Source organism: Serinus canaria, chromosome 14 (assembly GCF_022539315.1).
Source record: "Serinus canaria isolate serCan28SL12 chromosome 14, serCan2020, whole genome shotgun sequence".
NCBI lineage: Eukaryota > Metazoa > Chordata > Aves > Passeriformes > Fringillidae > Serinus > Serinus canaria.
In genome coordinates this window covers 175645-188184 of record NC_066328.1, presented here as the reverse complement: position 1 = coordinate 188184, position 12540 = coordinate 175645, and the positions used below count along the sequence as shown (strand labels likewise).

General features: G+C 43.3%; 1 protein-coding gene across 2 annotated transcripts; it reads left to right on the top strand.

Moving 5' to 3' along the window:
* Window positions 1-1515: 1515 nt before the first annotated feature.
* Window positions 1516-11785, top strand: JPT2 (Jupiter microtubule associated homolog 2). Of its 2 annotated transcripts, XM_018924722.3 has the most exons (6): window positions 1587-1673; window positions 6563-6634; window positions 7286-7434; window positions 7890-8032; window positions 8634-8679; window positions 9442-11785. In XM_018924722.3, the coding sequence occupies exons 2-6, from the start codon at window positions 6600-6602 to the stop codon at window positions 9624-9626; spliced, it is 558 nt and encodes a 185-aa protein (XP_018780267.1). In that variant the 5' UTR covers window positions 1587-1673; window positions 6563-6599; the 3' UTR covers window positions 9627-11785. The 2 variants fall into 2 exon arrangements, with proteins under 2 accessions (XP_009097876.1, XP_018780267.1); XM_009099628.4 differs by lacking the exon at window positions 6563-6634 and having other exon boundaries at window positions 1516-1673.
* Window positions 11786-12540: the final 755 nt, after the last annotated feature.

The window sequence follows — 12540 nt, the reverse complement described above, 5'->3', positions numbered from 1 at the left end:
CTCTTTCTAAGGCCTGGACAATATTGCCTTTTTTGGCCCCGAGGCACACAGCTGGTCAGGGACAGATAGCTGTCCACCAGGACATCCAGGTCCTACTCTGCAGCACTGCTGTCCAGTGGGTCGGCTCCCAGCCTGTACTGGTGACCAGGGCTGTTCCTCCACAGGTGCAGGACCTGCATTTCCCCTTGCTGAATTTCAGAAGGTTCTTCTCTACCCACCTCCCCAAGCTGTTGAAGTCCCTCTGAAGGCCTGCACAACCCTCTGAAATATCAGCCACTCCTTTGTATCAGCAGTGAACTTGCTGAGGACACATCTGCTCCTTCATCCAATCATTGATGAACAAGTTATACAGCACTGAGCCCAACAGAGAACGCTGGGGGACACCACTAGTGACAGCTCTCCTTACTCTGTACTACTGATCACAACTCTCTGGGATCTGCCACTCAGGCAGTTCTCAATCCATCCCACTGTCCACTCATCCAACCCACTTTTTTTGAGTTTGCCTATGAGGGTATTTTGAGGGAAAAGCAAGACAGGCAAAAAAGAATTTTGCTTGCTTCCCTGAGTATGGATTGCCCTCCACTTGCTTCTCACTTCACAACTGGTACCTGCTCTTTGCTGGAGGATGGATAGAGGATCTCCTTTCTGTTGGATGCTCCTGTCTTAGGAACGCCATGGTCCCACTAGTCTAGGTCCCTCTCTGATTTTCTAATACTTCTCAACCTTTCTAGTTTGTCTTGTAGCTCTGCTACCAGGCTGAACAGGTCATCCACCTGGTCTTATCTGATGCAGCTGTCCATCACTGATACAATCCACTGACAGGCTCAGGCATTAACTACAGCCTGAAGCCTGGGTGGCTACATGGGGTTTTTGCATGATTTTTTGGGACTTCAGTCTGAGACACCGCATCTTTTTTGGTGAGTTTAGGGGGCTCAGTTCCCTGCTGAGTGGGTTGAGTTCTCTCAGCAACTGTAATGACCAGAAAACTGAGCAAACTGCCTGCGCTGCAACGCCCTTCCCGCTCCACGTCCTGTTCGCTTGCCCGGGTCGCCCGCGCTCCGCGGAGCGGCTTCAATCTCCCGCGCTGAAACGCTCCCTCCGCGCATGAGGGGCTCCCGAGGGCTGCCGGCAGGCTCGGGGCTTGCCGCTCGGCTATCGTCGAACTCGGAAACGCTGGGTAAGATACGAAGGCTACTCCATTCGATGATCTTCTGTTTTCTGCGTTGCATCGCCACTTCAAGGTGAAACCCCCACATAAGATCGAGTCCAAGACCAAAATCCCCTCCACTACCACAGCCCATACCCCTACCCCACCCCCGTCGCTTTAAATGCCCTTCCGCTGCTCGCCCTGCCCTTCCTCCAGCCAATGGCTGTGCAGTTTCATTTGACGGACGGGTAGAACAACCAATGGAAGGCATCCAGGATGAGCGCTGACGCGGGTCGTTTTAAGCTTCCCTCCCTCTACGAGGCTGGCCGAATAGGCAGGATCTCGAGCGAGTGAACTGCGTTCGTTAGGCTGCTCGTCATGATGGGCAGCTAAATCGGCCAATAGCCGGGCAAGGCGGGGCGGCCGGTCTCCCCACGGCGCGGTTGGAGCGGGCCTGCGGAGCGGAGCTACTGAGTGCCACCATGTTCCAGGGCGCTGAGGCCGAGCCGGCCAAGCCTAGCTCCAGGTGGGGCAGTGGGGGACGCTTGGCGGGGCGCGGGGAAGTAGTCGTACGACGGCGGGGCTTTGTTCGAGCGCGGGAGGTGCGGGCTCCAGCTGAGGACCGTGCGGGAGAGAGGGTGGAGGGTCGGGGATATAGTGTTCTCGCCGAGGAGATCGGGCTCCTCCGAGGGACCTCTTGGTCGCGGCGAGCGGATGCGAAGCCCCATACCTCCCGTACCGCCGGATAGAAGCCAGCGCGTGGCTAACGCCTTCGCCGTCCCTCAGTTTAATTGTGCCGCGCCCCCGGGCTGGACGGGGAGTGGCCGCAATGCGCTGCCTTCGGTGCTGCCTCGGGCTGCGGCTGCGCTTGGGGCGCGCGAGGAGAGCCCCCGGGCCGGGCGGGGCACCCACAGGTGCCGCTCCCGGCCCGACCCCAGAACTCCTGCAGGGACTCCAGCGCGGAGAGAAGGGCTCAGCGCTGGGGAATACCTTCTTCCGCCGTGTTTCTACTCACGGACAGCGAGGGGCCCCAGCTACTCTCTGTGCACAAACGCCTACAGATGTCGGCTTGTTTTCGCCCTACCAAGATGAAGTATATTGCTTTGTTTGGAGGAGGGCAGTTACCCTGAATACTGCAGGGCGTGAGTGCAGTGATTAATCCATCTGCGAGGCTGTCGCGTGGGGACGGGGGAAAGGTTTCGAAATTGTCTAAGAATACTGTAAGTTTTCCCGTATTCCAGTCCCTCCAAGCTGTAACATGGTTTTAGAAGACTTTTGAGGATGCTCTATCCTTGGTGTAGTCTCTGAGAAGTGTCTGTTTTCATGGTAATTTTGAAACTACGTTTAACGCATAAATTGGGTTTCCAGGCAGACCATTGCAACGTGTTAGTTAACAGCGAGCAGAGGTGGCCTTACAGCTTCCTCCCTGTTGCCGTGTCGGGGTGTTTTTGTGGTGTCTGAGAGCATGCTGGAGCCACTACAGCTCTGTACCAGAGACTGTGGCAGCGCCGCAGGAACTTCTTTAGCGGGTTTGCAGCGTGGTCTCTGAGGCATTTACTATGTCGACTCATGGCCTGTGCCATCAAGGGTAAAAGTAGCTGGTTTAAAGACGCGGCTTAAACGGCTTTTGTTCATTCCCTGAACAAAACTTTGTTTAGCGAGAATGCAGTCCTTGGTACATAGAAGTTGCTCTGTTTAAATCTGAGCCTAATTCCAAATCCCTGCAGCAACCACCACCAGCTGTGGGAAGTGAAAAAGAGAAAAGAGAAGAGAGAAAAAAAGTCTTCCTAGTGTAGAAATCATGCCTAGAAAATTATTAACAAGTGTTTGCATTTTGAGAACTTCATAGCACAGGGGTATTACTGTTAGAAATAAATTATACTAAGAAGATTTTAAGTGAAAGCTTTCACTTAAATGTCCAGTGAAATGTGTTTCTAGTGATCCTATAAATGTGTACAGTGATAGAGCAAGCAACTAGTTTGCTGAATATAATTAACTGCCTAGTTTTATTTTTTTAAGCTTTAACAATGACACTGTATTTTTAAGAAAGTTTTGCTTTTTCAAAATAAAACATGGTACTACATGTCTAAGAGCTTCTAAAAGCAAAACAGGACAGAGTTGTATCATTCTGCTATTGTACGCTATAAAGACACATTGTATTAACATACACTCGATTTGTCCTGTATATGAGCAGTTTCACAGCCATTGTAAAGAGCTGACAATGGTAAATTCAACCATCTTGGAAATGTAATACTCGTGTTCCTCAATTCCCATCGGGGCCACTGCTGAGTATCTTGGGCCTTTCACATCAAGAGCATGGCTGCTTAACACAGCTTGCTGTTTGTATGCGAGTGAGCTGTTTAATGAGCCGTGAATCTCCATTGATCCCACATCACGAGCACCCCAGGACCTCTATCTTGATTTAGAGCCTGCGGTTCCAAACCTCAACCCTTGCTTTCTGCTAGCCTCTTATGCATAATGCAGCACTTATCTACTGTCTTAGAACAGTCTAAAAACTGGTAAAACTTTAGTGTTTAACTTTCAGGCAGGATTAAAAAAAATTATGTAGCGGGTGTCTTGAAGTAATAAATAAGCCTTCTATAGGTTGTCTGAAAGGCTTAATGAGGAAAGGGCATTCAAATTCAAGTGTTTTAGAATGTAGGGGATAGTAAAAAAAAGAACAGAAAAACTAATGAAAATTCTTCAAATCTGCCAGAAGAGAACAAAGCAATTAGTGGGGGCTTTTAAACTTGCAGAATAGGGCTCTTGATTTAGCTGTTTTAGAGGAGTTCACAAACTTCTGGTCTGCTGGAGGGGAGGGAGAGAAAGGCAGATTTAGATTTTGTAGAAGACAAAGGGTTGTTTTTTCATGGCTTGAAAGAATAAAGCAACACCTTCCCAAAGGAATAAAGACCCAACATACCTGGCTACAAGAAACAAAAATGTCTCTGCATAAACTGGCATAATACTGATGTAAACTAAAATGACTATAAAGTATAAACTAAAGTTACTATACATATGTTAAATTATATGTTAAATTTCTGTGTACTCTGTTGTAGCAGCTCGTCTTGGCTAGCTGAGTTTAGTGTGCTGTTTTCCTTTGGTAGGATTTACAGGTGAAATCTGATTTTCTTACTTGGTGGGGGGGGGGACCTGCATGTCTCACTGCTCAAGAACTCAGCACGTGGTAGTACAGGGAGGCCGGCAGTGCTCTAGAGGCTACACAGAAAGAAAATAGCTTTGTAGTCTCCCACATATTTGGTTGGAGGAAGCAAGTGCAAAGCCCTCTCCTCTTGTTGGCATCAGCTGACAGACTTTGTTGCCGTACTTCAAGGTTGTGTTTGGTAATTCTTGTCAATGACTTAGTTATCTGACTTTGTATTAGTTCAAAATTTATTTTGAAGTTCTTGAAATTGAGATGGCAAATCCACTTCGTGTATGTAGAGTCAGGACATTATTTTGCATGATTCTGGCAGAAAAGGTACTTGTGCTGATTTCTACCTTGTAAATGCCACCAGTGGTGCCTCAGGTTAATTATTCAACAGTAGGGTTTGCATAGTGTGGCTACTAAACGGAAAATAAGAGGACAGTGTAAGATTAATCAGTGGTGGATTTATTTTGATGAAGTTTCTTTACTGAATTATCAAGACTTTTAATCTTAAAATGGATTTTCTCTAGAATTCCTTTCTGCAATAGGTCTTAAAACCCATTGCAAGAAAGAGAAGTAATTTGATTCTTATGACTGGCTATTTTTCCTTAGAAAAATCTGAATGTAGTTATTTTATTATTCCCTCCTATGCCTGTAGGCATGTATTAAGGAAACAGTGTGGTAAATTGAATGAATCTGGGCTGTAAGAGACTCCAGTTGTATAAACAGCTTTTTACTTCCTTTCAGTTTTTTTGCTGGTATACTTAGTGTAGTTGGAATGCAAGAAAGACTAAATGAAGTTTAAAAATAGCTGAAAAGAATGGGTAAAGTAAAAAATAATTTAAATTATGTGAGAGGAGTCCACTTTAACAGAGACCCCTTCCCAAACTACTTATTTGTAGAGTTCCCTTTTCTTTGTCTCCCCACTTTAAGTACTTAAACTGCCTCATGATTTCTGGACCATTGTGAATGTTTGAAATACATAATTTACCTATACAATGTCTGCTTTAATTGTGGGTTTAAGTCTTCTAATATACGTGGAGAACACAGAGGCTAGTTGGATCTGTAGTCTGTTGGACACTAAATTGTAAATAAATAAGCGTTGTGTGATCTAACTTGTGCTTTGGACAAGGAGTTGTCCTGTCTGCTTAAATTCTAGTTACTCCTTAAGCTAAAGGCATTTATTAAATCCACAGTCGTACAAAGAATTAAAATATTTAAATTGGCCAGCAAAGACAGTCCCTCTGAGGCTAGTGCTGAGTATATAAACTGTTCCCAGACCAAAAGAGGAACTTTTTTTTCCTTCCCAAAAGGCCTAAAACTGTGTTCTGCATCTTGAGAACTGAAATGCACACAAAGCTCATTTTCTGGCAGAGCAGCCAAATATCTCTTTTTGTGAAATTAAATCTTAAACTGCAGTAGATCTTGGTACTAAGGGGTACCGCATTTTATACTTGGTGTAGCTCACTTGTGATGACATTCTGCTGTCACAGGGCTAGGGAAAGTAGGGGTTGTAATAATTTGCTTACATTTGAATTGTGTTCAATTAAAATGTAAGGGTGGGATCAAGATCTTGCAATTTATAACTGTTCTCTTGGTTTAAAAGCAAAGGTTGCTTTAGGTTATAGATCATGGGTTAAGATTAGAAGTAGTATAATTGAGCTGCTACCTTCGTTCAGCTGCTAAGACTGTGGGTAATTGGTAGATGTAACTGTAAAAATTATTTTTGATAATTTGGGCCTCCTGGCCCAACTTGAGGCTGTTTCCTCTTGTCCTGTTCCTTACTCCCTGGGATCAGAGCCCAAACATCCCCTGGCTACAGCCTCCCATCAGGGAATTGTGGAGAGCCAGAAGGTTTCCCGTGAGCCTCCTTTTCTCCAAGCTGAGCCACTCCCCAGCTCCCTCAGCTGCTCCTCATCAGATGTGTGCTCCAGACCCATCCCCAGCTCCATTCTCTTTTATGGATATGCTCCAGCCACTTAAGGTCTTTATTGTCATGAGGGGCCTAAAACTGCCCCCATGGTTTGAGGTGCCTCACCAGTGCCCAGCAGAGGTTGCTGTCATAGTCCTGGTACAAGCCAGAATGTCATTGGCCTTCTTGCCCACCTGGACACACCCAGCTCATGTTCAGCCACTGTCCACCAGCACTCCCAGGCACTTTTTTTTTTTTTTAATGAACTTCTTTCAGGCATATTTAGGTAGTAATCTCTTTCCTTTTCCTTTGCTTTTTCTGTTAATTTTCCACATTTGGTTCCTTTTTGGGAAAGGACCTTTAGTATGTTGAACAAGATCTAGGCATTAACCATGGAATTACTACTGAAGGACAAGCGTGACTTTTGGTAAGTTTTCAAGAAGTCAGATGATTTCTGCTGTGAGCTCCAATTTTTCTGCAGATCCATTTGATATCCTCTGGTGCAAAGCTTTAGTTTTAATGAATTTGCAGCTTGACTGCTAAAGAATTGTCTTTTTGGTATTCTGTCTCTCCATTCTAAACTACAGCAGCTGTTATGATAACTGATGGTTGAGACTAGCAAATTCTTTAGTAGTTGTGAAATGTCTGCCTTTATTTAAAAGTCAGTGGGTATGAATTGTATCACAGATTCAAAGTTGGTATGTGCAGTTTAGCACAAAATCTGATTCTGTAATGGTTATTTTTAAAATTCTACCCATCATAATCTCTGTTTTTTCTGGAGCACCTTAGATAGTGTAGCCATTTGTGTAGGTGACAGTGTTGGGATCATTCCATGTAATCATAGATACCTTAATGATCAAGTTGACTGCCCAGGAGATTAGCATTATTTGTGCTGAACTTAAGAATAATAAAACAGCTCTTGAAAAGTAGATATTCATGGATATAGTAGAATTACCTAAAGTAAATTAAAATCGGGATAGTTACATACAAGGAGAGAATGGGAAGGGGATATCAAATATGTTGAATGCTATAAATTTTAATTGAACTTTCGTATCTTGTTTCTTATTCTGTGATATAGGGTATTGAAGCCCCCAGGGGGAGATTCTAGTAATCTCTTTGGGAGTATAGAAGAAGTGTCTTCTTCAAGCAGGCCACACCGGATGGCATCCAATATCTTTGGAGCATCAGAAAAACCTCAGAACATTCCAAAAAGAACAAACCCTCCAGGTAAAAGCTGCCCCCTCTTTCTGTGTGACTGGCTTCTGAATTGCAGCATAGAATGGTTTTGTGCTCCTAAACTGGAACACTGGGATCTGTCTTTTTATGTTGCATTCTTATATACTGAGTAGGTTTGAACAAGTCTCTACAAACTTCTGAATATATGAATATTTTAGTGATTTTCATGTTCACAGACTTTTTAGCACATTATTCAAGTCTAAATTCTTTTCAAATTGAGGTTCTAAGAAATGATGAAAGGAAACCACTTCTATTGTAGAGTTGTCAGCAGTTAGCTCAATTTGAGACCTGCAGGTGAATTGTAACAAAGGATTTCAACTAGGGAAATACAACTAAGTCCCTAGGCAGCAGGGTTGTAGAAGTCCTTGAATTACATATTTTTTTATTTTTTTAATATAACGTGATAAAACTAATCTAGAAAAAAAGTCTTAACAACTGCCTTGCAGGAGGAAAAGAAAGTGGCATTTTTGAGGACTCTAGTTCTGCTCAGCCTCGTCCACGCTTGAATCCACCTGGTGGGAAGACAAGCGATATCTTTGGGTCTCCTGTCTCTCCTAGCATTGTGCGAGCACACCCGAACAAACCCAAGGTATTTGTACTTCTGTTGCTGTCAGATCAAGAAGCAAGTAGCTCCAGGGTCCTGTCGTGCTCTGTCATGTGCCTATGCTCTCCCTAGGAACAGAACTGAATGTGCATGGAGTGACTTTGAGTTCGACAGTTATTTCCAAAGTCTCTTTGATAGCTTGTTATTTTGGGTGTATTAGATCTCTGCAGTTAGTTGTAAAAATATTAATTAGACTGTGGATGTGCATTCAAAAAAAAAAAAAAAAGCCTTTGGTCTTTCTTGTAAGTGAGGTACACCTGGAGCTCTTGACAGAGGGCCTCTAAAATTGAGTCTAGCAGTTAACCCACCACTGCTGTGCTTACCATTTTGATGTTTTAATGTAGCCTCTTCATCCATGTTTCAATGAATTGTCTGAGATATGCATCTTGCCTTAACATAGAAGATTTGTTCCCCTGCTCTTGAGGTTCTGTAGAAGTGGAAGGGATGAAGGGCTGCACACAGCTTGCTTTTATTTGATAAGTGATGTATAAACTTAAAAATGAAGCAAAATTTCCAGAGGGATTTTGTGACAGACTTGCTGTTTGAGAATAATAATGCACTAAGATAGTTTTTGATTTCTTTGCAGGATCACATTGTCTTAAAAGAAGAGGAAGTACCAAAGAAGCTAGAAGGTCAGCAAAAGAAATTATTTTCTTTGTTCTCTTTGGGAAGATAAGCTATGAGGAAGTTTCTTGTCCTTCTGCTTAAACAGAAGGACAAGAAACTTAGCCTAATCTCATGTTTTTAGGATAATATGACTGAAAAGTTTAGTCAGAAATCGAATCGCTTGTCTCAGGGAAATGGTTCTGTTCCTCGTAATGAGGAGAACACCAGCATGAGTTGTGATACTCTGTGTCTGTGTGTTTACACTTTGCTTGATACCATGTTTGTGTATATACAGATATGTATGGAATCTGTATATGGCATAACATTTTATCAGATTACCACTTGCTCTCTTGCTATCTCCTTCAAATGGCTAATTTTGCTTTCTGTAGTTGTAAATAATAAACAGCTGACTGACAAAATTTATTATTGCTCAGCTAATTGTTAAAGAATGATGGGATCCCTGCTTTCAAGTTCAGTATGAAAAGATTGATTGGTACCTTGTATCTCTTAATTGCCTGCAACTGCCAAAATAATTCTGAAGGTGTATTGCTCAGTCTTTATATCCTTAAAAAGGATATGAAAGATTAGAAAGATTGCTGAAAGAAGAGAGGAGTTATGGTGAGAAGTGAAATTCTTTACTTAATACATGTTTCCTTCAAGAAAAATTATCAGGTAATGAGAAACCTTCATGTGCTGTGGAAAAAAATGCAGCCATCTGAAGATGGGGCACATTGTGCACTACAGAATAGTGAGTGATCCGATGATCTATTATGTTTTCTTTAATATAGCTACAGAAAATATCAAACCACACCTGGAAGACGGAGGCGAGAAAAACGCTCTGGGCAAAGAGGAGCGATGCAAGGAGCCAGAACCCAAGATGGACAGTCACGAACCCCGACTAGGGCCGAGGCCACGCTCACACAACAAAGTCCTCAATCCGCCAGGGGGGAAATCCAGCATTGCGTTCTATTAGGGTCATCATGTTACTGTCACTAATGGAAAAACTCTTGTCTGTGGCGGTGAGGTCAGTTTATACACTATTGCTTGTGGATAGATTCTTAGGCAAATGGATGAGGGTTATGTTAGAGTACGTAGGAAGGATAATCTGGTGATTTGGGGAGGAAGGGCTGGGGAGGGAATGGTTGCCTTGCGGAAGATATGAATACTGGCCTGCCTGGGTGGGTAGCAGAGCCAGACTTTAGTGTAACTTTGTGAAAAATTAGTGCTACTTAGTGGTGAGTTCCTCAGACTGTTAGGTAAGAACATAACTAACTAGCTTGTGGCTCAGGATGCCCTTGTGGAATCAGGCTTCCATACAGTCAACATGTCAAACATTGTGAATAGGAAGGGGCCTGAAGGTCACACTTGAAGATTCTGGACAGCAGGTAGGCTAGGTAATGGGATGCTGCTTCCAGCGTGAGCTGACTTGCAGTCATGTGATTGTAAATGTGTTCTGCTGGAACAAGTAGTGCTGACATGGTTAAGAGTGTCTTCTTTTTCTTCTTTCTTGCTTGCAGCACATGATTGCTGATACAAGGACAAAATGTGTTGAAAGTTTCTTTTATACTCATAAACAGTCATATGTTTGGAAAGATTGTGGTCTTCCCCTGCCTAGGTATTCAGGTCTTTTGGATGCCTTTAGTAATTTGCTGATTACTGTGACTAGTTCTTCACATGTGGCAGTCCATCTTGCTGTTTCATGTAGGTGCTTCTAGTTGAGTGCTTGTATGTTTTCTGGTAAAAATTTGGATGCAAACAATAGCTTTATGGTACTCTTTGAATAGAGGCAACTTGGAAGTTTACCATGGAGAGTACACTGAGGTGTCAGCAAGGTCTCTCTGACCCAGCCTTTGTAGAAAGGGCTTAGCTTCAGCACAGGTTTTCACTTGGCTTCCTGTGGAAACCAGGACAGTTCTCCTGTCTCCTCCTCAGTGAATTTCCCGTTGGTTTTGCCTGTGCTGACTCTGTTAGTGAATTCTCCTGTCTTTCATCAGCCTTATCTTTGCCTTTGACTGTCTCAGATTTTTGTTGGGAAAACTATGTGAGTTCTCCCCAGCTTAGAGTGGTAGTTGATTTTGCTGTAGATTACCTTAATTGGAAGATCAAAGCCAGCACAAACAGAAGGTTTGTATTACTAAAATCTGTCATAAATCGTGTTTGGAAGATGTGCATGTTTTGCACAGATGTTTTTGGGGGAGGATTTGTTCTCTGAATGGATTTTATTATCATACCCAGAGCTTTGATATATGACTGTTAACTCTAGGTGCTTACTGTTAAATATATTGAATACTGACCTTTTAAATCTGATATATCAAAACAGACGTTGTTCAGGTACACCAAAGAACAAATGGCCTTATTGTGTATATCCACTGCTGTTCTAGCCCACATTCTGTGGGAACTGCTGCCACTGTGATGGGATGCTGGGCCAGGTGCTAAGCCTTTCTGTGATTGTAATGCTTCCTAGGCTGCACAGCTCCCTTTTGTCAGCAGCCGTGGGTGACTGCTTTAAGACTTAGTTGCCTTTTCAAATAGTGAAACATATGGGGCAGTGCTAGGATAGAAAGAGTCATGGAAAGTAGGGATTCAAATGCCTTTGTACCTTTCAGATTGGTTTGGAGCTGTCTGTTAATTTTCCCCCCAGGAAAACAAGGTAGTAGTTCAAACTGCAACCCTGGAATGGACTTACGTTACTTCCAAGTATGTATTTCTTACCACCTCCTCCTGAGTCTGTGCTCTCCAGCCTCTGGCTGAGTCTCAGATGCATTAGCCATTTCAGTTCCTTGTTCCAGTATTTGACAGGAACCTGTTATATAGAAAAGTCAACCAGAAGCTGCTTCCTACTTTGCAGGCTCTGGTGTAACTGATGCCATCTGCAATGCCAAGCATTTGGCTTCTTTTATTTAGTACTTAATGTGCATTGGCTTCAGTGCCTGTCCTTTAAAGAGCAAATTATAACTAGGCCTAAAATTAGTTAAATTATGTTAAATTTCTTGCATTTCTTTCTTTGAAATGGAAACAATGTTTTCAGCTCTTCAAGGAAGATTGATCTGAGCATTTCTGTGGGACAGAAGGGGAGTGGTTATCAAGTGACAGAACATGCAGTTACCAATAAACAAGTATTTTGTTACTTCATTGTGTGCTATAGATGCCTGCTTTTATAAATTGGTCAGTAGTGTATTTCACCATAGATAGACTGGTGAATTTTATGGTCTGAAGTGGGAAACATGCACATATGTTTTCAGGCCTTCTGTACATGGGACAGTGCTCAGGAGCTGTGACATCCTGCCCAAGGCTGCCCATGAGACAGACACCTCTTATCTCTGGGGAGGGGTAGTACAGTAGAATGAGCTCAGCTTAATGCCTTTATGTGGGCAGCATTCTACGGTTCTGTACCACACTGGGATTCTGTTATGTTCTTTAGCAGTATTGTAAATAGAATTAAATATTCAAATATTTTAAATAGTTAAGGCTATTTGTAGAAAAACATAGTAATTCTCCTTGAGCTAGGGATATTCTTTATTTAGAGAAGTCATACCCTTACTTGTGTGTTTCTAGCAAGTGCATAAAACACCCTTCATTTGCCAGACTGCCTTGGCTGACAGCGGAGGGAGCTCCAGCTACTGACATTGCAATTCTGGATGAGCTGGACGCAGTGGCCTCTCAGCCAGGACATTGTGTCTGTGGCATTCATCCCTGAACTTCCAGGCTGTGATGCTTCTCAGCCAGCCCTCTGGCTGTGACTTCTGTGTTTGGCCATTTACAGTTCAGAACTCTCCTCTGAAGCATGTACAATTTGGGTGGGTATTGGTATTTTTACCAGCATTGCTGGATGGGATGTGCCTTGGCTTATCTGGCCCTTGCTGCTGAACCAAATAGCAGCAACTGTG

Coding starts and splice junctions, on each gene's coding strand:
- JPT2 (XM_009099628.4), top strand. CDS start 1,630: ATGTTCCAGGGCGCTGAGGCCGAGCCGGCCAAGCCTAGCTCCAG. Junction 7,435..7,889: donor AAAAAGAACAAACCCTCCAG/GTAAAAGCTGCC, acceptor ACTGCCTTGCAG/GAGGAAAAGAAAGTGGCATT. Junction 8,680..9,441: donor AGTACCAAAGAAGCTAGAAG/GTCAGCAAAAGA, acceptor TCTTTAATATAG/CTACAGAAAATATCAAACCA.